This window comes from Nelusetta ayraudi, unplaced genomic scaffold, assembly GCF_046127955.1.
Source record: "Nelusetta ayraudi isolate G7.1 ecotype Tasmania unplaced genomic scaffold, CSIRO-AGI_Nayr_v1 ptg000004l, whole genome shotgun sequence".
Taxonomy (NCBI): Eukaryota; Metazoa; Chordata; class Actinopteri; order Tetraodontiformes; family Monacanthidae; genus Nelusetta; species Nelusetta ayraudi.
The window spans coordinates 8565139-8590000 of NW_027466054.1; the positions used below are offsets into that span (position 1 = coordinate 8565139).

The window sequence follows — 24862 nt, forward strand, 5'->3', positions numbered from 1 at the left end:
CTGGTTTGCATAAATGCTGTACTGGTATTCAGCTCATTAAAAGTTCTTACAAAATAAATCACTAAAGTTGCCTTTTAAAAAAATGCATTGAAAACAACTTAAACAAACCTTAAGGGGGTAGTATTGTGAATGATTTTAAAAGTTGGCCAGTGAGAATACTTAAATTCTATAAGATTGAAATCAAATGAGAAGATATGGTAGACTTCGCTCATGGAAATGAATTGTTCCAACCCTTGACTGAAGACCTTGCTTGGTAGGGCCGTCTTAATAAAGACAGTGCTAACTTTCTCCTACAAGCCGGGAATTCAACTACTGACCGACAGGTTCATACTGAGACCCTTAGAGTGGAGCTGCATGTCAAACCACTGACCTCCAACAAAGACACACTTCAGCTGTGCCTGACCACACACGTATAGTGTCACAACTTCACACATTCAGCATGCCCAACCTCCAATTAAGACCAACAACTGCAGTTGCAAAAAAGCAGCATGCTAAATTCAAAGGTGCACAAAAATGATATACTTGGAAGGTCAGTGATCCGGACTGTGTGAATTTGCCATCTATTCCTGACTTGAGAAGAAGCTTTGGTCGGTGCATGTGGTGACAGGAATCTTCTAAAGACTGCTAAGCTGTCGAAGCAGCTGCCCACATTGATGCATCGAAAATAAAGTCAAACTAAACTGTTGTAGACTTAACTTACTTTGCCCAATTGCTTAAAAGAAGCATGTCAAGGTAACTGAGTTATAGGCCACCAGAACAAGTCATAATGTGGGGATAAATGAGTGTTCAATCCAGTTTTTGAAAACGGCAGCAACTGGTGGCAATTTGGATTGATTAAAAACTTACAATTGTATTCATTATTGATAGAATGTGTTTTTCTATACAAAATGAAACAGTAAAGCAAGATATAATGGATACTCTTAGTTGCAAATCCCAAATACTCAATGTTTAGCTTTACACAAACCGCTCACCTAGTTAGAGGTAGCTGACCATGAGCACGTTCCTCACTTGCACGTCCCTACATGTCCAGAATAACACTACCTCACCTGAGAAATGACCCTTCAATGCTTTTTAGAATGCATCTGTGTGTCTTGTGTGCATGCGCATGTTGAGGTAATGTTTATCCACCGCTCACTAGTTCGAATCATCACCACTCTACTGTTTAATATGTGTATGTTGTATCGCCAGCCAAAGCTAGAACTGATTTGGGCGGTCACGTGTGAACCGTGATCACACGGTTCTGTTTTATGTCCCGACAATGCACCTCTGCACCTGGCTCAGCTGACTTGGCTGAAAGCTTAAACAATGGAGGAGAGCAAACACCAAAGAAACTGTGCAGCTAATTGAAGCCTTTGCCTTTCCTTCCTGTGGCGAAACCTCCATTTAGTCAGCCAGACACAGCTAAGCAGCCTTGCCTCAGGCAGTATGAAAAGGTGTAAAACCGTGTTGAAGAATTAAATAAAAGTGAAATAAAAGATGAAATAGGAGTAATATTTTAAATAGTCCTTGCCAATACATAAACAAGCTCTCATCACTTGCAGTCATGGGTACAATGTGAATAGAAATAGTATAAGAGTGTTGTAATTCTGAAGAAAAGGGGGACTACATCATATGCTTTATAGTTCTTTAAAAAAAAAAGAAGAAACAAAACCCAATATTTCTCAAAATATTAAACATTCAATTTGGAGTATTCATAATATTTCTTTAGAATATTCAACAGTTAAAATATTTTGAACAGCAGATCTATTACACAATTCACATGCTTACATTAAATTGCACTTTTTTTTAGTGGATCAACCTGAATCAAAATATTTCATTTTTCTTTTTATTGGGTAAAAATGTACTTATGACCTTTCACATGTCACAGTGATTAAAAGCAAAACATGAAGATACGTTTCAAAAGTGTGGAAAATTCCCTCAAGGACAGAAATCTATTGTTCTTTCACAATGCAGTTTGGAGAATGAAGTAGCTCTACCTTACTCACTTTCATAGTCTGTGTTTGGCTTAAGACCCCTCTGACCCCCTTTAAACCTGGTACGCTTTGCAATCAGGGGGGAAAGAGATGGTGGCTCTATACTAGGTGTCAGTCATAGCCAACTGCCTTAAGTCTTTGTGATGCAAACACTTGGGAGCCTGACAGAGGGCAGGAAGTCTCAAATTTAAGAAAAAAAAGCCATTAAATGACAAATGATCTGTGAGGACAACCTTCAGGGAAATAATTCCAAAGATAATGGACTCCAGTGTGGTATTAGTGCACAAGAATACAAAATATAAAGAACTTCCTACCTTTGTCTTCAATTGTGAAATAAAAGATATCGCTTGTAGCATTGCTCCCATCCAGCAAAACATAGCAGATCTTCATGTCATCAATATCAGCTGTTGGTACGACAAATATAAAGATGGTGAGCACAGACATACTTTATGGCTAAAACCACTTTTACGGGGTATATATTACATGCCATAGAGTTCAATTACTTGACACAGAAAACACATGGCCGTAAGTATTCAGGAATGTGTTTAAGACTCACTTCTATAAATAGTAGCAATAATTGAAAGATTTTGTGTGTAAAAAAAAATCACTCATCAATTTAATTCACAAATATTATGCAAAAGTGTATTCGTAATGAAAACATCATTGACTGATTTCTTTTTTTGCCATATGCACCGTAGCAATGTCATGATGCTGGTTGCCTAATGCATTATTACTAATGAGTGCAACATCAGCATTTATTTAGAGCCATGTGTGTGGTCAATCAAAAATGGTGTATCTTGCATTATTAATTTCAAAACACAAATAAAAAGCAAGATGCTATAATACGGTAAAAGTAAACCATGTGATTATTAAGTTCCTTCCCAAATCTCTTTATCTAATAGCAAGTCAAAACAATGTGACCACAGCCTACCTTGAGTGAAGGTCTTGATACTGTCATTGCCCAAAGCACTGTTTATGATGAAGCCATGTAGGGGAGCTTCTGCCACAGTGTATTTCAGGACTTTCTGATTACTGTCACGGTCCTCTGATCGGAGAGTCTTGCTGGTAATCATGAAGCCTAAGTGGCCTGTCGGAAGGACCTTAAGTGAGGCAGCAGCTTTGTTGACTACAATCTGGGGCACACCGTTATCCAGAGTGTTGATGTGAATTGTCATCATCTGGGGCTTGCGTGTCTCATACACAGTGTCAGGAAAGATATAAAAATCCGTATGAGTGCCATCTGTGACAGTAAAGGAGAAACTGTCTTCATTTGTCTCTGTGCCATCATGCTTATAGCTGATAAGGTTCTCATTCAGGTCTTGCTTGGAAAAAGTTGTAATTGGTTTAGTTTTGTTAAAAAGTAGCTGTCCGTGCACTGGCACCTGGGTGACTATGAATCTCAGTAAATTGTCTGGGGTGTCCTGATCCTCAGCTGTCAACTCAAAAGGTGTGATGAGTTTGGTTTCTCCCTCATCAATAGCCAGTTTGTTTATAGTTAGGACTGGCTTTTTATTATCTACGTCAGTAATCGACACCCTAAAGGTACGGAAGACAGGATTGTAGCCATCTGTCACTTCAAACTCGAAGCTGTCCATTTTCATCTCATCATCTGAGGTGTGAATATAGTAGATCTTGTTTCCAGCAAGCTGCAGTTGGGTAAAGGTGGATATGGGAACACCTGGCAGGTCAGTGCTCTCTAAGTGGCCTCTAATTGGAGCTCTTGTGATGCTAAAAGTGAGATATTCATCTGGGCTGTTGATGTCAGTTGTGCTGAGAAGATCAGTGGTGAGAGTCACTTTCCCTCCTTCTTTTAGTGTCACGCCTTTGTTGACAACATCCGGAAAGACCATATCAATGCTTCCGATGCCGATGTAAAAGTATCGGTCAATGAGTGGATTGATGCCATCTGTGACATCAAACTTTAGAAGGTCACGAATTCCCTCCTGGCCAGTGTGCACATACTGAATGAGCTGTTTGTCAATTTCATCTTGTGTAAAGTTCATGCCAAGGGTAACATTACCTATGACGGCACCCAATTTGCTAATGCGTTGAATATAGCCTTGGCCCGGGCCATAGCGCACAATATATGTGAGGTCTTTGTCTTCAGAATCAAGGTCTGTTGCTTTCAAAATCCTGTTAGTGATGACTTTTGTCTCTCCAATTTCAACATCAAGACCATCATTTATGGCCATCCTTGGTGTCTCATCATCAACTGGAATTACCATAATCAGAACAGTTTTTTCCACTTGATGTTTACCGTCCGATAGTCTGATTTCAAAGCTGTCCTCCTTAGTTTCTGAGTCATCATGCTCATAAACAATGTTGGATGCCTCTTTGATCTGTTCCAAGTTGAATTTTTCCACAGGAATAGTACCAGTGTTCAGCTGCTGGACAATTGTTCCATGTGTTGGGTTTTTGATAATTTCAAAATACAGGTCATTCCCAGGGATATCAGCATCAGCCGCATTCAGAATTGGCGTGTCAAAGACTAGACTCATGCCTTCCATGACCACGAATTCACGGATGAAAATCTCTGGCTTTTCATCGTTGGCTGGAATAATGACAATTGGGAAGAAATGCTGTTCAGAGAAGTTAATACCATCTGAGCAGCGAAAAGAAAAACGATCTTCAACAGGCTCAACCCCTTTGTGAATGCTTTGGACATAGTAGATATGCTGTAGGGCAACATCTTTGATGCTAAAGGCAGTAATAGCTGTTCCAGCTCTTGATTTCTCAGAGCCTGCTGCTGGAGAGATATTCTCTACATATCCATGTGTTGGCTGGAAGACAATTGTGCAAAGTATATCTTCATTATAGGTGTCAATATCCTCAGCTTGGATGTGATTAAGAGTAATGACATTCTTCTCTCCTTCCACAACGACAAACTGTTCTCCGACTGTGACAATAGGTGGTATGCTGTCAACAGGAAGGATTGTGACATATACTGTTACACCTTGGACCTTGTTTCCACCAACAACCCATTGATCTGACAAATCTGACAGACTGAGGTTGAAGGAATCATATTCCTTGACAGGGCCAATTTCACCAGATGTGTGAGCATAAACCACAGCACCGTTAATGATGTCTTCCTGAGTGAATCTCTCAGCAGGAGCACCATTTAGCAGAATTTCACCAAGCCTGGGAGGTTCTTCAACAATGAAAGTGAGCACAAGGTCATCTGTATCTTCATCACGACCCTGAATGACATTGCTTGTGATCTCTGTTGCACCGTTCTCCAGAACATCAATGGATGCTCCAAGCAGGCCAGCTGGGAGCATAATTGTGGGTCTCTCATCATCAACAGGCTCAATAGTGACCTTTATGGCGATAGGAACTTCATGAAAACCATCACTCACGTCCAGGTTGATGACATCATTGAGGAATTCCTCTCCACCATGGATATAAGCAATGCGACCATTTGCAATATCTTCAAGAATGAATGTTTCGCTGTTTGTCATGTCGATCCCTAGGTACTGTAGGAGTCCATGTTCAGGGATCTTTGTTACTGTAAAGACAATATTTTCATCATCTGTATCCGTGTCCGTGGCATGCAGCTCTTTACTTGTGATGACAAATGTGCCTCTTTCCATAACTGTGAATCCTGTATTGGTGATGATGGGAGGTTTGTTATCAACTGGCTGTAGAAAAATAGTGAAAAGGCCTTCTGCTGTGTTACCAGCACTGTCCTCAACAAGGAAAGTAAACTGAGCCACTTTGGGAGTGATTCCCAGCTCTTGGTCCGGAGGCTTGTAAGCTACTTTGTGGTGATTAACTTGGGCCTGTGTGAACTCTGTAATTACTGTGTCAGGACTGTCAGTCAGTACAATTTGACCTAAGGGGGCTGGATTGTTCTCATCTGTGTCAGTTGGTGTCTTAACAATCGTGTACCTCAGATCTCTGTCATCAGAATCCAGATCAGTATAACACAAGTATTGCTTCCTAAAGTGTGTCAACTCATACTCCTGAACTGTCATGTGAAGGGAGGTGCCTGCAACAAGTTCTGGGGCCAGATCATCAACAGGGTGAATTTTGATGGTGAACATGTGTTCACCTGATTGATTTGGAGGGTCATTATCATCTTCAACACGAAACACGAACCGGTCAATCACAGTTGTGGTGCTATGAGGTCCAATGTGACGATAGAACAGCTTTCCATCAAGAATATCCTGCTGGAACCATTCAGTGACCACCTGCTCAAACATTTCATCTGTTTCACTGAACTTCCAGAGAGATGGGTCAGAGGGAGGTTCCACTTGCCTGAGCAGAAGCTCACCTACAGCAGAGTAGGGAGCTTCTATAATAAACTTAATTGTTGAATCTTCTGAATCAATATCTGTGGCACTTAGGATGAAGGGAGAGATTTGCATAATATGATTCTTGAACAGGATCAGGCCTGTGTTGGCGTTGATGATGGGTGGCTCATCATCGGTGGGAACAATAGTAATAGGGAACAAAAACTCTACCTCATTACTGCCATCTGTCATTCGAAAAATAATGTTATCACTGTAGGTGTCGCTGCCATCATGCTGGTACAACACAATGTCTGCGTCTAGATCTGCAGGTGTGAAGAATTTCCTCTGAGAGCCAAGTACGGTCAGGGCTCCGTGCTTTAGGCCATCAACAACAGTTATTTTCACATTGTCCAAGTTATCCTCATCGCTAATCTCTAAATTCTGGGAACTGGAGAGTGCCCGAGATTGCCCTTCAAACAATAGCTGTCCAGTATTTTTGGTCACCACAGGGGCCAAGGTATTCATAGGCTTCACCAGAATCATAAAAGCAAATGTATCTGACACAGCACCATCAGTGTCTACAATTTCAAGCTCTAGCTGGAAAATCCTCTCCACCTCCGAGTCATCTGAAGGTGGTTTGTAAGCTATTTTAAGGTCTTTGATGTCTCGCTGATAAAAAGAGGTGATTGGCAAGTTCTGGTCATCTGTACTAAATATATAGCCATGCTGCGGGCTCAGAGGTGAGGTTATATTGAAAATTAAATCATCTGGATCAGTTTCAACATCTTCTGCAGCCAACATGTCACTTGTAATAGCTGTCATCACAAACTGATCAACCTCCATCATCATCATGGCGACAAAGCTGGGTTTTGGAGCAGTATTCTCTGTTCCCTCTCTGATTCTAACCATCATTTGGAAATGTTCATGCATTATGGTGTTGCCGTCCTTATCCTGCAGCTCCACCACCAATGGAATATAGTCTCTGTTTGGTGAGTTTGTTTTAGCTGTGTGCTTGTAGCGAATGCCCTGTTTTACAAACTCATCACAGTCAATCATTTGGCCAGCTGAGGGGTTATTCAAAAGAATGCCATACCTGGGAAGACCTCCTTCTCCAACCAGCGTGGTGATCTTACACTGTGTGACATCGTCCTCAAAGGAAAACTCCAGAGCCTTTTTATCAATGGGGTTGCTGTCACCACTCAGCTTCTCAACATTAAGGGGCATTATCCTTGTGACAATCTCAAGCTGCTGGAAAACCACCTCCACCTCGAGCATGAAAGGGATGATGACTGTGTCTGTCTGTGAGTCATAACGAAGCTGCAGCTTCACCCGATCCTTGCTGGGGCTCCGAGATCCAAAATGAGTGTATTTCACATCGTCCATTCCAAATGAACAAGGGAACTTTTTCGGGGTCAGCATCCCAGGTTTCTGGGCCAGTGGGTCATTGTCCAAAACTATGATGTGGCAGCGGTCACCTGGCTGCACCTCTGTTACCAGGTCATTAAAAGGGTCCAGAAATACAGACCTGCCAATAGGCACTCTGATCCCATTATTAGCGATGATGATGTCGTCTTCATTAGGTCCAGATCTGTGCTGATAAAGGTGAGCCGGATCAAAAGGCTCTGCAGCCACTGGAAGAGAACAACAGCTAAGAGCAAAGGTCAGAAGCAGGCTTCTACAAAGTGCCCACTTAAGACAAAATGACTGAGTTTGCAGACAACCAGCCATGTCCGCTGCTAGCTGCCTTGCAACCTGTTAGCGGAAGCAGTAAGTCTCCTGTGTGAAGAGGGGAAAAAGCATAGAGAAAAGAAAAACTCTCGCTGATACTTGGGCTTTGGTGTGATCTCCCTCTGTCTCTGTGTGGCCACACAGAGACACAAGTGTGGAAAATACTGAGGGGCTGTGCAGGTAATAATGAAACACTAGTCAGTGACAGGCACAGGCTCCACCCTCCGTCAGCCCAAGGAGGGATCCTCCTACCCCCATGGCTAATTTAAGATAAGCCATTGGATGAGGGTGTGAGAGTGTTCCTTAAACCAACACCCACCCTCCTCCAGCTCTTTCTGTCTCTTGAAAAAAGCAGGAGAATGAAACTGAGCACGACCAGAGGTAGAGTTCAGACAAATCATTGACAAGGATTCCTTGACTTTTTTTTTAATACATGTTTAAAAAAAAAAAAATCACTCTTACACAAATAACCACAGATTCTGAACTTTTTATGCTTTAATATTTTTTTATGAATACAGTTGTTTTTTTTAATATCTCTAACAAAGTATGCTAGTTAAAACGTACTTTTCATAAACGTCATGAAAAGTCATCAACATATCGAACTATAACTTGCTAAGTCACTTTGAAGCAGAAATATACGCTGATGTGTCCATAACCTGAGGAATTACACACAATTATCCACAGCAAAACACACCTTGATTATGTCAGTTTGAAATGGAATTGATGGAATACGTTTTTAAAAAATCCTGAAGCGTCTGTTAAATCAAACAAATAAACATGTCAAATGATGTTGTGCTGCCGAGGTTGTATACTTGGGACAGATCGGCACCAGAAGGGCCATTAGTTTCAGGCTAACTTGGCATCAGCTGGCAGAACAGGTGTACAAAACCGATTTGACCTCCCAAATGCAGAAAAAACAAAGCAATGCAGGTCATGTGAGGAAGGCTGCTTACACATTTCTAAAGAGCTCTGCTTTAAAGTTGAGGAGGATAATGAGCCATATTACTCATTTCTCTGGGAACCCCTTACTTTATCTGGCCATCTATATTTATACTTTAAGTGTAAAGTGTAATTTTGCTTCAAGAAAATAAATGTGTCACAAATGTTAAAATGTGAGTGTGAGAAAAATATTATTTGCTCCAAGAATAAAAAACATTGTAAAGTGAACAGAATGGTGCACAGGGAGGAAAGTCAAGCGGCCATAATGGATGAATGTCAGAATGTGTACTCAGTGTGGTGCACAAGGTCATGTTAAGATAAAAATACCTTAGTAGCCTTTTATGGATCATCTTTTGAGTTGCGCCTGACGCTTGATGAAGGGATCCATGTGCATTGCGCAAACAGTTTTATCCAGTTCATTCACTTGCAGTGGATGACAGGTCTTTGCAAATTAATTTATCCCTAATGTGCCTAATGGCCCATTCAAGTCTTTAATCTAGCGACAACTGTCACTTGGTCTTGTTTTGCCTCACCGTCAGACTGATCAAAAAGTTGTGTCATGCCATTTCAATAATGGAATGTGAATTCAACATCAAACATCTGTTAGCTGAACAGACAAAAAAAGTCTGGCAGGACACTATAAAGCAATATTTTATGTCTAATCTGAAAGCAATGCTGCTACTTTTCTCGGCTCTGTGACTGTTTCCGGTCCAGGTAAAGTGTGTGATAAGATCTTGAAGAACATGAACCTTTCAGTAACCTTTGTGTAAGCTAAATAGTAGAGATGCCATATACGTCAAGGCATTCCGTATCGCACTGTTCACTTCATCCCTTAAATAAATCTTGGCCTACTCGCTCGACTGGCCACAAATAAAAAAAATAGGTGGGGACACACACAGCGTGGGGTGTATCTATAGAAACAAACACACCATGCCTTTTTATACTCTGTTACTCAGTGGAGTGAACTGCAAACTATTAAGTAGTGCGATTTTTAGTTTCAAATCTGGGTCAAGCATTTTCTTTAAATGGAAAATGACATCTTCAATTCTTAAACCAAATAAGAAATTTAGGAGAGACAGCGCTGCGTCAAGATGCAAGCAGCTACCAAACAATGTCAACTCTCAGGAAGGAGCAACGCACTCATCAAGCCATTAGCCAGGCTTTGTCCAAATTAGAAATTAAAGGCTCGACATGTGTTTAGTGAGTGTTGAAGATAAACAGAGAGAGGCTGGATCTTGGCCAGGTCCTTCTGCCCTGCATTAACTCTTCATCATGGGGCTAGTTGATGATGACAGCTGGCAGCAATGACCTCATGATAGATAGAAAACAAAGTCCACCCCTAAAATTCCTGACTGCCTCCCAGGGGGAAGTCAGAATTTGCCCTCTGTTACCTTAAAACAATTGTTACTGATGCAATATTATTGGATTTGAATAACATGACAATTGATTATACCTTTTTGCACTGGTTAGTGGTGGTATGCTATTCAATTTGCCAGTTTTCTTTCTTTATGTCATTGAGAATTTTTCTGGGTTGGCTAGTTTAGCTTGTTTTATTTAGTTTAGTGGGTGTCATTTTTTTTTCCTGTTTTTCTTTTTTTAAAACTTGAAATTAGTCTTACAGAGTAAATACAAAACAAAGTTTACAATTAAGTATGAGGTGTCAGAAAAATTGCAGGAATGATAGTTTGACCAAATATGTATTACATTGTCATTACATATTACATTTACTATGATGTGTATTTTCAATTTGAGAGGAGCTTGACCTCCTATTTTTCACCACTCTGATAATATTCAAAATTCATATGACTCAGTTAGGCTGTCTGTGACATTTGTAGATTTGCATCAGTGGCAGTGTGCTTGCAAGTGTGTTTGCGTTTGATACAATACATTTAAGCAGAGCAAATTAAGCCTTTATACATGTAAATCTAGAACACTTTCATGATGTGAGGGAATTTCACACAACATTGCAAGTAAATGTTACTCAATTTCCTCATATGAAAGTTTTCAAAATGTCATCACTGAAAGAGTTCTCACAATGGTGTAGAAATGTGTATCTTCTGATTAACTCATTTTCTCTTTGAAAATACCAGTGAAAATTCCTACCTCCGCCCTGGCCTCTACACACTAGCATTCTAATCATTTGGTCTGTTGTAAATATACACAGCGTATAAATAGAGGATACTGAGACCCCGAGACATTTGAGTCCAGTTCCGAGGCGGAAGGGGCTTGGGTTCCGCTCTACTGGATAATTCGGTGCGGGGTGTCCATGACTGTGGTCAGCTTTGAAGGGCGCCTGTGCAAAATCTCAGCTCACCAAAGGCTCAGTGTTTCATCCGCTAAATGGTGCCTCAGAAACGTTCTGAGGCCAGTTTGATACCCGCTTGTGCTATTTCTTGTCCATGGGAAGATGGATGCCCCTGGAAACAGCCTGAATATAGCACCTGGAGCAGTCCCAAACACTGGGCAAACACCGGAAATGATGGCGATAAAAGAAATGTATCATTTAAAACCAAATGTGAGCGAGACAACGTCATAGCATTGCAGGCAAAAATCCTCACGAGCTTGTCTGTAAAATTAGCATTAATACGCAACACAAGAAGTAAAAATAGGAGAAGTGATCTCGCAGCTACAGGAATGTGAGCAGGACGGTGTCGCGGGATTCCTGTCTTTTAACGCTGTGTAAGTGTTTGCACTCTGTCTTAGTTTTCATTGTTCCATTGTTAATATTAATGACTCCATGACTATTAAATACATATATGACATCAAAATAAATAATGACAAAATGTGGAGTGAGGTTAAATTCACATTTTTTTAAATACTTTTTAATTACATTCATACTGTATTATTGCAGATCTTTATGATGTTTGCACCACAGTAAAATAAATTGGATGAAAAAGCAAAATGGAGCATTTACAAAAACTGTTGTCTTTTCAATTGATACAGGTACACTGTTTTATATTATTATTATTATTCATATTTGAATACATAAATTACTTCCTTTACTTTATTTACAAAATAGTGCATACAAGTAGCTTGAAGTGCAGCGTTATTAGCAAGCAGGAGAGATGCGTGGTTATTTTATCTAAACAAAAGTATTGCTTCTGATTCCATTTACATTGTCACTTTATCTTTCATTTATTGGGGAATCCAGCATTTGCAGTTTCAGTGTGTGGTACTTCTGCAGATGGGGTTTTGGTGGGTGGGTTCAGATCAGATGTCGTTTGGTACAATTTGGTTATCTTACTTGGTTAGTTTAAAGGTTTTACTTTAAACAAACAGTAGGAATAGGAGTAGAGCAGTCCAAAAAAAAAAACAAATAAAAATATTGCTGCTAAATTTAAAGAAGAGCTCAAGAGACACAAAGTTTGCCGCTGTCTAACTAGAAATTTGCCTTTGACACGGACTGGATTTAGTATCTTACACGTCACAGAGGGACATCTTTCTCCCGCAGCCTGTGCGCCAGCCTTTCATCTGAAAGAGAACAGAACGGTGAAAACAATGCATCCTGTCCCACTGATGTGTGTCCTACAATCACTTGTTGCTTCTCCTTCATGGAACTTCTGCTTTGGCCAAGTTTATGTGGCCTTTGCGTTGACCTCTGACCTCTCGAGGGAAACATCTGTTTGAGGGAAGGGATAAATGACATAATCTTGCTTTACATCTATTGATGTGATTTACGCTTTGGCATTTAGTGGCTCCAAAAACAGTGTGTCACCTCAGGGCGCTGTCATACCTGGGCTCGACTTGTCATTTGTTCAAGTATTTGTCTCACCAAATACACAAAATCATTGTCATTGTTACCCAACGGTCGTCATTCGTGTCCAGCGAAAACATTTGAATTTGCTGTGATGTTTTGTTCCAATTTGCACCCCTTTCTTAATTTGTAGTTTGGTTTAGTTTGGTAGAAGTCTGGTTTTAAAGCATTAACGTGACTAAGAAGGCTTGGGTTGCAGGTAAAACTTCACATTGATCTTTACAACTTGAGCCACCGGGGCAGATAGAGATCTCTGGAGACCAGTCAACCACTATAGTGAAACCTGGCTGCTGAAAGATCAGGCATTCCTCAGGGGATTTAAAACGCTCAACTAAATACCATCCAAGGATGTTCATCCTTTTCAGTCAACCGCAAAAACAAAACCCACAACTACCATTCAGGAAAAACCCCGACACTTGGAGAAAAACTGAAGGTTTAAGGTTAAGAGACTCCTTAAATTCCGCCCTCTTCTTAAATCGGCCGTTTAAACAGACGGTGTGGTCCTTGACCTACTTACTCCACTCTACCTACTCCACCTCAACGTCATCTACCCAAATATTTCGGCATGTGTCACTGAACTGAACTTGTATTTTTTCCGTTTTTTTGCAGTGATAAATGTCTTTATTGGGGCTATTGGGGGAACAAGGGGACGTGCAGGAAAACAGAAGTCGGAACAACTGGTGCCATCAGAATTGATGGATTGATGGTTTGGTCCTCCTGAATTATAGCACAGAGGATATTTTTCAAGGCAGATGCAAATTTATGGCTCAGTTGTAAATAATAGAGAAGTGTGACTCCTTCATCAAACGAGGTGCTGTGAAATGATGCTGTGTCATGATGTGTGTATTAAAGCAAAGAATTGGGGGGTTCTTTAATAGCAGAGCACAATCAGCTGAGTTCTTTTGTTTTGTTTTTGTTTTTTCAAATTTGAGGGGGATGATAATGAATACTTTCTTTATCAAGACAGATTGAAGTTCCTTGGCTAACTATTTGTGGCTGGAATTGTTTTAACACACATTCAACAACAACAACAACAAAAGAAAACTACACCTATGAGGTAAATCCAGTTTTCAATTCCCTCCAGCAACTTCAATATGAAGGGCAGACTAAACTACAGACAAGTCGACGATGAGCAACCTTTGGTTTTTCCGGAGCTTTTCAATCGGTATTATCTGTCGTGATTCCACCTCAGCTCACTTTAAAACTGGCTTTGAATGATGGGAAAGTGAAGCCTGATCGCGCTGCGGCGTGACTGACGGCTCGCTGCTGACCGAGGAATGTGCAGCCGATGCAGACGGCGGTGCCAGCAGGTGAACGGACAGCCCTCTGTCAGCAGGAGGCCTGATCACAGCGGCTCTGCCAACTGCACAAAACCAAGCGGGGAATGTTGAAGGCTGGTCGGGAAGGACAACAGTGGAGGGAGCTGTCCCTACATCTGACCACATGCTGGAGTTAGAGGAAAGGTCGGTGGTTTGGGAATAAAGGGCATGTGGAAACAACTGGGAAAATGATTTGTTTTTTTTCTCAATAGTTGCTGGTGGATCATTGGTCAGACACTTTCTCCTTCAGTCCTAACATTTATAGAATATGGGCAGCTAACAGATTCTATTTAGATACTTGAGAAGCTTTCAAAAGTAAATTACCAGTGCATTTTGTGACCTTAATTTTCCAGTAATTGTGTAATTAAATTAAAGACAGATGACAAACGTTAATCACCTGCTCAGGAAATGTTTATTGATATTGGACACAATTAAATGTGGTCATGTATGTTTAAAGATTATCTTCTGTTTCCTCACTCATTTGTGAATTATGTAAAACAAAAACAAAAGCAACAACAAAGACCTGCAGGACATTAACAGGGTAGCTGTAGAAGACCCATGCACACATGATTATGGCCAATTTATTAAAACATGAGACTAAATAAATACTGCATGAGACAAAACACCAGTAACATAAGCAATAGTAACCGTGCTGCCTTGTGAAAAGGTGACATATCGGGCAAAGTGGGAGGTCAGAATGTGTTGTAATCTTTGTCTAAACATCTGCTGCTCCTGTTGCAGAGCAAAAATTTCATTTTTCTAATTTAGTGCATGAGCTGTCATGTGCAGCAATCTTTAATAAAAAGCATCCTGGTTTCTGACGCACATCACAGCAGAGCTCGCGCATCCAATGCTGCAGAGACTTGCTCAAAGAATGTTAGCTAGTTGACTCTGACATTGAGGCCACATTATTTTTCCCGCGGTCACCAGGCTCCCTTTAATTACGACTGTCTGCCCTGTGACCTTTCGAAAGCATTTTTTGGAAGGATGCTCTGGAGGTCATGGGACCACAGAAGGCGAAAGGAAACAAGCATGTGAGGAGCAAGTGGACGCACAGAAAGGTATACGGCCTCTCTGTGTATTGACATCACCTGGAACTGGTTTCAGTGGAAGACAATCACGTTGACCCCATTTGCGAGCATCTTAACGCGCTTCAGTTTCAAAACAAACGTGCCACCATTGTCCAGGTGACAATCCAGCCCTCTCATTTGTCGCCTTTGTCCGCTATACAGTTGTGTAAATGTTGACGCGACTTTGAAGTATTGCACCCGCAGACGCCAAACGCCACAAGAAGATTCATCCAGGCCAGTAACTTTCACTGGAATGTCTGGCATGACTCGTGAACTTTTTACATGAAAACAGAAAACTACTTAGTATCCTATAAAAACCCTATAAATGCCCCTTTACCACACTGTTTACTCACTCATTAATAATCTGGACAGCATTGAATATGTACAACAAAGAAAACAAAAAATCAGTCAAGAACAATGGAAACACTGGAAATACCATGCAGGACAGACTGCATCTGTGCCCTCTGTCCCCTGTGTGTCCTGCAACCCTTTACTTTTAACACGCAATATCAGGAAGCAGCCCCAACTCCCCAGCAACTAGCAGCGGCAAGGTGTGCACATTGTCATAACTATCGATTCAAATGATCAACAAAGCTAAATAATGATAATATCACTATAGTTTACTAACAGTATTGGAATGAATGTCAAAAGGCTGTCTAGCAAGCTTTCCATTTGGAATGGGTCAAATATTACATAAGCAAGCAGTAATAATGAGTGACAATGGCAATGATAGTATTCGTAGTCAGGTCTTGCAGTCTTTGATTTATGTTCAAAAAGGTAAAAGGTAAAGAGTGCAGCTTAGATTTAGTCATATTTCCTACTCTGCAACAGGGCGATCAAAAAAGCAAGATCTTTAACATTTATACACATGCATTAAATAGGATTTTGATATAAAGTACATTCACGTACATGTCCAAACGGCCTTGAAATATACAGTTAAAAAAGTGATGACACAAGCAGTTTGGAATCACACGTGCACGAGGCCTCCTTCCAACTCTTATAATTACCCTGATTTTTCTATTGCAGGCTGTTAAATTCCTCACCAAAACGTGAGGTTATGTGGCAGGAGGTTGAAGGAGGAATGGGGCAGAACCAACCCCAAGCAGCTGTTAAGTTTTCAGGTTTTCTTTTGTTTTTTTTGCCGTTTTCGGTCAGTCCCTCCCCCCTATAAAGCTGCCCAGGTGTAATAGTCAACCTGTGATCTAAACCACATCAAACCTCACCAGCAGGAAGCTTCTCCTCACTGTCATTACTGAGATACGTAAATACCCTGCCTGTCTCTGTGTCATCCTGCTGACAACGGAAGAAGAGTGACGTTGTCATCATTTTAACTACAACTGCAGAGGAACACAAAGCAGGACAAAAACAATCAATACCACTAAAGAGCACCAGGAAGAGGGAATATATTACAATCCAGCAGGTGACAACTGGGGAACACGCCACATTCTTCTTCAGTGATCTTTGAAAATTTGTACTGAATGGAGGAAATTTTTGGAGTGAAAAAAACCTTGCATAAATTGGTGGAAAATCACACAACAAGGTTTTTTGGGGCAATTAAAAAAAACAAAACAACAGACTGACTTTTATCGGCCACCTGGCATACAAGAAAGGAGCACCATGGCGAAGACCATGGCTTTATATGTGTAAAGTATTTGAAGTATTTGGCTGTGAGAGTTAAACAGTAGAGGCATACAGCTGTACATCATGACCTCGCAGATTATCACCTTGCAGAAAGCTCTCATGCGTGGGCAGCCAATCACATCTGATTACCAATGACAGCAAATGCAGTTACCACAATGAAAAATAAACCCGCCAAACTGTGTGGAACGGCTTAATGAGAGGAGAGAACCCGTGTTTGGATGTGTAACATCACTCAGCGCAGAGGCTGTCAGCTCGCAGTTGGGTTTTCTCTTGACATCTCCAGAACAATGCTTTAGTTTCGCGGAAATCTGCAATGGAAACCCGGCGATTACCTCAATGACCTAGCTGTGAACCACCACCGAGCCACTACCAGCTAACTACCAGTCTCATCTGTCTCACACAGTTACATCTCAGACTGTCACTCTCCTTTTACTGGTCTGCTCCTGGCAGTGATATATTCATCACAGGCTGCAGACAGTTTCCTCTGACATTAGCAATCAAACATGAAAGTCAAGCTCTGACTGGAAAATAACACGGTGAAGCCCCTGGTCTAATTATGCTAGTTTAGTTTATGACCTGTCAGCTCGTATCCATTATCCACAACTGCAGAACGGCGAGCGGGCTTTCAACTCCCGTTTGCTGCTTGCTCATCGTCTCCCAGACCAGGTGGTTATCTGCGAACGCTTCACTTTCATTATTTATGTATTTTAAATTTCAGGCATAGTTTATCTCTAAATCAGTCAACCGAAGTGTAAAGTGAGACAAAGAAAATGTTCATTTCAGTGTGTTGAAACAGAGAGTTACTCCCAGAAGCTCACAGGTGTAGCTGTGAGCTGCCAGATGAAATCATTTCTTTTTTCCCCCTCCGACATGTGAAGATCCTTGCGTGGCCGAAAAAAAGAACAAACAACTAAAAAATGGAATTTGATTAGAATGCAGTGGTCATTCCATCTGCATACGAATGTATGCTAAAGCTTAAGTTGGAAAAACATCTGTTAAATTGTGCGACTTACCTATGCACAAAAAAATTAACCGAGTTAAACTGCACATGTGAGACACATCCTGATGCTAAAAATAAAATAACCACTGCTCCATATGAGTGGTGGTTGAGTGTTCTGCCACTGGCTCCTGGATCGCTTACTGAGAAACTCTTCAACAGAAGGTAGAGAAGTGAGAGTACAAAGGAAACAGAAAGCTTGGAAACTCTCCAGATGACTGCAGTACTGTTGAATGTGCTGAACTGTTTGCTATTTAGGAATCTAGGGCCTATCTACAAACTCTAAGAGGTGAGATTGTCCACATGAGTTTTAATTTTGGATTCCATAGTTTCTGCATGTATTTTGCCTTGACTTGGGATTGGAGGGTGCATTCAGTCCAAAGGTTGGCTGGAGACTGTCAACAGCACTCGAGAAACAGTGATGTGTAGTAGTGTGTAGTGGTGAGTGCTTTCGTTGCACCGCAGCCTTACCAAGGTCCTCAGAAGCAGAGCGGCTCACACCGATGTAGACACCACGTCCCAGAGAAGGTCGCTCGACTCAAATTCTGTCAAAATGTGAAGAGTGATGTTCAACTTCACTAAATGGGAACGTGACCAAAGCATCTTCTTGTTTGATCAAAGAAATGCCAAAGTTTTCTTTCTTATGTTGTACACCATGGCTGATATGTGTGTTTTGTTTTTTTTCATTTTTTTTCATTTTTTGAGAAGGTTCTCAGTCATCCAGGTCACCTTAAACTTGAAGAGGTGAGTGAGAACAACTGGACTGGTTTTTGGTGCTGGAAGGTGTTTTTCAGTTCAGCCCTCAGTGCATCAAGAACCAGTCACCAAACATCATTTTGCCAGATATTTTGGATTTGTGGGTTTATCACTCCACCAAAATATATTGCTGAGGTCAAATCTAATTCAATTATATGCGACGAACCAACAAACTTGGTTAATTACAGATCAATTAGTAGACCTGTTACTTCTTTGACATTAAATAAATATCTCGTTAGTCTGCATTTGATTGAACAAGTCATACTTTTGAAGCACCGATGAGTTGATAATGAAGGGGAAAAAATGTTACGACCATTTGCAATGCTAACCTCTCTGCGGACTGAGGCCGCGGCTGTTGCTGTTGTTGACGTTTGTCTCCTTCAGCGACTCCACGGACGTCTCTTTGGAGACGACGCCCTCGTCATCGGTTTTTTCGTCCACGGTCGTCTCTGTGGCTGTGGAGGAACTTGGCTCGGCGACGTCCTCTTTGGGTTTGTCCTCGGCGCTGCCTGGGGTTGCCGCCGGGGCTGCAGACTCAGCGTCGGGATTAGCAGGAGTTTTCTCGGCCTCAGCTGTGGGGGACAATAAAAGCAAACCACACTGTTTTGTTTTCTTTAAAGGGAAAAAAATAAGAAAAGATTTTCAAGAACTGCGGCGTGCTCCGACCGTCTGGCACAGTGGAAGCGAAAACAATGTCAGCTTGAGACATAACAAAACAGTGGGAAAAAAAAATTGTTACACCATTGCTAAATTGGTAAGAAATTGTTTTTTTCTAAACCTTGCTGACTGCAATTTGTATTTGCCACCCACATAATAACAGTATTTCAACTCTGATGGCCTCCGGTGGTTTTGCCCTTCTCTTTGGGGTGGGAGGTGATTCCTCTCCGGCGAAGGCATTTGATGGGGCCACCATGTTGGTAATGAGGTGGGTGATTACTGACCAGTTTCTAATGAGCCACAGCCATGCAGCTGTTGGGAGCTGTGGGAAAGTCGGGTGGCCCCATCATTATCTGAGTCGGGGTTAGGCGGAGGGAAAGCGAAGATCAAGGGGGGAGGAAGGTGACCGTTGCTCTCGACGTTGAGTCTTCTCTGAGTAAGACGCTTCCTCGGGCCTCCCCAGTGTCTTCAGCGTCGGCCTGCTTTATGGTGAAGGTCCAGCCTCTGCCGCAGGTGGCCTCTCGCCCTGATTACTAACCAGCCCCTGCTTTTGGAAACCGTCGCTGTAAGAAAGCTGTAAGGAAAACTTCAACCTAAACAGAAATAAGTTTATTGTTTAGGTGTTTTACTGGTCGCTCCTCCACGGATGCTTGTCCCCAGGAGGCAGCTGAGAGCTGAGAGCCAGAGTAAACTGCAAGTCTGGATGTCTGAAAAGATTTTTTTTTTAAAAATCTGCTAACCAGCAGCTCTCAAGCAAAAGAATAACAATTAGAACTGTTACTTCAGACAGCCGAGAGTCTTGCTGTCGCTGTAAATCTGAGGAGGAATTACGGGTTTTGTTCTCAGAAGCTAAAGAAGGTGTCATTATTATAGCCATTTCAAAACCTTTATTTTCCATACTCCAATTAATTATACCCCTGACAAGACTCTTAAGATCTCCCGGACACATATCCAGTCTGTCTCTGTCTCTTTCCTGACGCTTTGTTGGAGCTTCCAAAAGTTTGGGAGGTGGCAGAAACAAGGTGAAGGCGATCTCAGAGGGTGGAACAAACACCTGGCTGATTGTAATGTCAGCAAACTGGGACAGCCATCAGAAACCAAGAAAAGAATGCACTTTAACTGACAGGACAGGGGCACAATTTTCACGTTAAGCTTCACTTCATGCACAAACAGACCCTCAGAACTCCCTTACAGTCCTGCTCATCGTCCTATTAAGCGACAACCAAGAAATCTTCGGCCAAAGCGCCTATGAGCCGAGGCAGGCTGTGAGAGAGGGAGACCAAGGGAGTGGCGCAGTGGAGGAGGTCGTGACCATAAAACAAAGGCGCGGTTAATTCTTGAGTATTGTCTCGCAATTTGAAAAAAAAAAAGAAGCCTTATCTCAGTTGCAACAAAGGGTTGGCTTCGGGGGAAATTCCACCCCAGGTTTAATTGAGGACATCCACCTTTTGCTTGTGTGATCGCAAACGACAACACTTCCAATGTGTTGGTCGTCAGGGCTTTTCATTTACAAAGCGTGAACTGCAGGAGAGGCAGGTCCAGACATGTCGTGTGTCCATTACTTCACTAATTCAACTAGGAAGGACTTAAAAAGGAAGTAGAACAGGAGCACTTTCCCCCACTTATTCATATAAAAATGACAAATTTAAAAAAATGGATTATGTTGCAAAGTAAAATTTACAACATTCGGTCCGCCCTAAAACAATAGAGTAATGTGTTTCATAATTAATAATTAAGTAGAACGGCTTTTCCAATTCCAATAAATGATAATAATTACATATATTTTTATATTCTCATTCATCTGGATGAGGGGGAAGAGGGGAGTGGGGAATGGGGTGGGGTCGCGGGGTATAGATGGGGGACGGTCGCTACCTTACGCCCCCTTGTGGCGCCGGCGACAGCAGCCACTCACTTAGCAGTTCCACTGGCTTTCATTTCCATCCAGTGGTAAAAATGAGAACTGCAACGCATATTTTCAGCTCTCCTCCCCTCAGAACATCTAAGTGTCGTCATCGTGCACGGACCTTGAGTCAGACATTTCAACACTGACTGTGGAAGTCATTGTGTAACTGAATTCAAACAAATTACACAAGTACAAACTGACTTTATTTTTTTGCCGTGCCTTCTGAACACACAACACCTGTTACAACGGAAACTGGTTCTCTGGTTTAAATATTCATGCGTACAGAAATGTCATGGTGACTGTGCCAGAGGAGTGTGGAAATCTATCACAAGCGGCACTTCCTTTATTTGGCTTAACTGATGTTAAAAAAGAGGAAGGAACATGGTACACAAGTAGACCAGAGCAGGGAAAGAGCTCCTGTTCTGTTTCCTGTTGCAAAACAAAGACATTAATCAGTCAACAGGTTCTGTCGTTACCTCTCTGCTCTTTCCTCGCTTCAGGTGTTGTTTCTGATTCCTGCGCTTGGTTTGATGCAGCACCTGGACTTTCAAAGGTTTGCAGGCCTAGAGAGGATGATGGATCAGGGTCAACGGAAGCTCCTTGTTTGTGCTGATAAGCAGACGTGGCGTCTAAAACATCGCTGTCGTTCAGAACTGACCGTTCTGGAATGCGGTGTCAACGGGAGGGTCAGGCTCCATGGTGCTGAGAGGGATGTTGGCCTCATCTGGTCTGGAAGTGAAGTCCACAGAGTAGCGCTGCAGAAGCATTGAATTGAATAAACAGCGGGAGAGACGGTGGAAGCTGGTGATAAACATTCTAGGTGGGCTGTGCCTATAGTCAGTTTCAATAACCATCACCATAACATGTGAACATAAACAACTGGATACCAGTGCTGTGTGAAACAGTAATTATCAAATGCCAATATTAGTAACTTAAAGCAAACACATTGTACAAACACATGTTTAGATTGAATTTGGGAACAAGAAACTAATAATTAGGTTTGCACATTTTTACAGACAAATTAGTTGACTACTATGGCAGTGCTCCCTTGTGGCAGAGACACAGAGCTGACTTTGAAGAAAGTCAGCTCGGCAAATAGGCGATGCGAATCACACTCTGGAGTGTAAAGCGGACTTTATACCTTAAAGTGTCTTAATAATGTAAATAAATAAGTACTGGAACCAAACAATGATGTGCAGAATTTAATGACCAAGATATATGTTAAAAGTGCAACCAGAAATACTTTTTTTTATTAGCATATCAAGAAAAAGCCTGTCCTTCGTCTAGCTAGCTGCATGGCAATGTTGGCTCTGCTTCCCAGCTAGCTTGACCGTGTTCTCGATAAGTGCCCTCGAAGACTTGTGTTTCTTTCTTTATTCCGTCAGCCACTAATTACACATGTCTTATGTGTCCAGATGTTTTAAATAACAAACACGCAAAGCAAAATAAGGAATTTTTGCATTTTTTTGCTTGCAAAAGACTTATTTCAAGTCTTCTTGTGCACCAAGGACGATTTAACAGTTTACCTTGCTCCATCTTGTTTGCTTATTTCTATGTCGGGTTGATATCCACCAAAATGTTGAAGTGAAGTTTTACTATTAATGTTCTCCTCTTGAACCAATGCCGGGAAAGGGAATTCATTGGTTGTTGATGAAATGCCTTAGATGTGATTGCGTGAATCATGTCCATCACTGCCAATGTCTCCACACAGCCTAGCCTAGCCTAGCTTAGCATGCTATGCCATCAGCACAGGTGGAGAAATATCTTCACAGGATTTCAGGCACGAGAATTGATGGCGCTGATTGGATTCAAATTCACATTTTCTGTTGATTTGTACGAATCTCTTGTTTTTTTTTTATTGGCTGACGCACTACTGCTCTACAGCCCCAGATGCTCAGCAGTAACGAGCAGGAATCCATTTCAATGAAAAAGATGATATATTTTTATATCTAATATGTTGTTGCGAATTCACTCAGATAATTTACTTAAAACAAGTAAATTATTGTTAATTTAAAAAAATGAAAATAAAAAACAATAACGCTAGGTGCGGCTGAGCCCTACCGCCCTCTATTGGCCAGCCGCCGCTGGGGAGAGATAAAGACAAACATTGACTGCAAGGACAGTCCCAACTTCAGGTCCTTTTTTCTTTTTTTTTTTTACATTTCTGAGTGGTAAAGTTCAAATGAGTTTGCTTAGCCTTGCCTGAAAAAAAAATGATGCAAGTATTAACACTTTGCTTCCTGACAAAGGCCAAAAAAAAAAGCTTGAACTACGCTTGAACTAAGCTTGAACTACGCTTATGCCAAAGACATTGGCATAAGCGTGTGATTAAGATTTTATGGACAGTGTGGGCTTTTTTCTGAGACGATAAAGGTTAACAGTAGAAGTTTAGTGAACTTCAACTTTTGTTGTTGACCTTTATGCACGTTTTGTCACTTATTTAAGAAAATAGAGTAAGAAAGAAATTGACGTATTTGTGGTTAGTGCTGTGCAATTTTACTTACCCTTCCTTTCTTCCTTGCAAAGTAACAGGCAAGTCCAAATCCTAAAGCTACGATAATGATGATAACCAGGATAACGATGCCTGTGGAGATGATTGCAGTTCAAAAACTTTTTTCCATCAATCAATTTCTAATGTGTATTCATCAACATCAACACACATTATTATTATTATTATGATGATGATGATGATGATGATGATGATGATGATGATGATGAGTAGTAGTAGTAGTAGTAGTAGTAGTAGTAGAGTAGTAGTAGTAGTATTAGAGCAGTAATAGTAGTAGTGGTAGTAGTAGTAGTAGTAGTAGAGCAGTAGTAGTAATAGTAGTAGTAGTAGAGCAGTAGTAGTAGCAGTAGTAGTACTAGTAGTAGAGGAGTAGTAGTAGTAGTAGTAGTAGAGCAGTAGTAGTAGTAGTAGTAGTAGTAGAGCAGTAGTAGTAGTAGTAGTACTAGTAGTAGAGGAGTAGTAGTAGTAGTAGTAGTAGAGCAGTAGTAGTAGTAGTAGTACTAGTAGTAGAGGAGTAGTAGTAGTAGTAGTAGTAGTAGAGCAGTAGTAGTAGTAGTAGTACTAGTAGTAGAGGAGTAGTAGTAGTAGTAGTAGTAGAGCAGTAGTAGTAGTAGTAGTAGTATGATGGTGATGGTTGTGGTTTCTCACCAGTAGTCTCATCTGCTTCTGGGGGAGCTAAAAAAACAATAATTTTGGCATGTATGAAATTAGAACAGTAAATGTACAAATAGTTCCAGGCCTTGCAGCTGTGTGTGACTCAGACTGTTAAAACTACAAAATGTGTAATGGCAATCATGTACTCACGCAGAACCTTAGTTTGGCCTTTAACCACTGTGGTTGTCATTTTCTCTGGTGTGGGCATGGGGCTCGTCATTTCATTTTTGGTGGTTAAACCAGGGCCAGGTGTATAACTTCCACTACCTGAAAGTGAATTTACAGCAAAGAAACTGAACTGTAAAAAAAAAATAAAAAACAATCATAAGTACAGGATATCAGACAGTTGATCAAAAAATACCTCTTACCTGTCTCAACCATTGTTGGAGTTGTGGAATTCCCGGTCGTGTTAGGTGATGTGGTTGATAGGGGGATGTTAGGTGGTGTTGTATACGGGGAGTCAGTGGAATTGGTCATATTGTATTGAGGGACTTGAGACATTGCAGTTTGTGAGCCATTCAGAATTGATAACATTTCAAATGTGGACGTCTCCAGCGCTGTGACAGGAGCAAAACCTGCAGGAAACAACAGGCCTTAGGGTAAGCACTCAGGAAACAGTAACTCCAAGTGTAACCTAACCTTCCTCACATTAGAGTGGAGTGTCTTCATGGCCTAGTTGTTTGATTTAAAAAATAAATAAAGTCCTCTGTTGTTCTATTGATACAACTAC

At 41.3% G+C, this 24862-nt stretch overlaps 2 protein-coding genes across 2 annotated transcripts in view; both read right to left on the reverse strand.

The window, feature by feature from the left end:
* frem3 (Fras1 related extracellular matrix 3) overlaps positions 1-8085 on the reverse strand; it is a 28451-nt gene extending 20366 nt beyond the window's left edge. The window contains exons 1-2 of the mRNA XM_076032944.1: positions 2905-8085; positions 2288-2377 (exon numbers count right to left, since the gene is read on the reverse strand). Of these exons, the coding sequence (XP_075889059.1) occupies positions 2288-2377; positions 2905-7933 (5119 nt within the window). The 5' untranslated portion in view covers positions 7934-8085. The remainder of the gene's footprint in view (positions 1-2287; positions 2378-2904) is intronic.
* Positions 8086-11664: 3579 nt separating this feature from the next.
* LOC142892722 (uncharacterized) overlaps positions 11665-24862 on the reverse strand; it is a 13656-nt gene continuing 458 nt past the window's right edge. The window contains exons 2-10 of the mRNA XM_076032979.1: positions 24501-24707; positions 24283-24399; positions 24127-24153; positions 23474-23553; positions 21628-21724; positions 21446-21532; positions 18739-18981; positions 18125-18198; positions 11665-12343 (exon numbers count right to left, since the gene is read on the reverse strand). Coding sequence (XP_075889094.1) covers positions 18149-18198; positions 18739-18981; positions 21446-21532; positions 21628-21724; positions 23474-23553; positions 24127-24153; positions 24283-24399; positions 24501-24707 — 908 coding nt within the window. The 3' untranslated portion in view covers positions 11665-12343; positions 18125-18148. The remainder of the gene's footprint in view (positions 12344-18124; positions 18199-18738; positions 18982-21445; positions 21533-21627; positions 21725-23473; positions 23554-24126; positions 24154-24282; positions 24400-24500; positions 24708-24862) is intronic.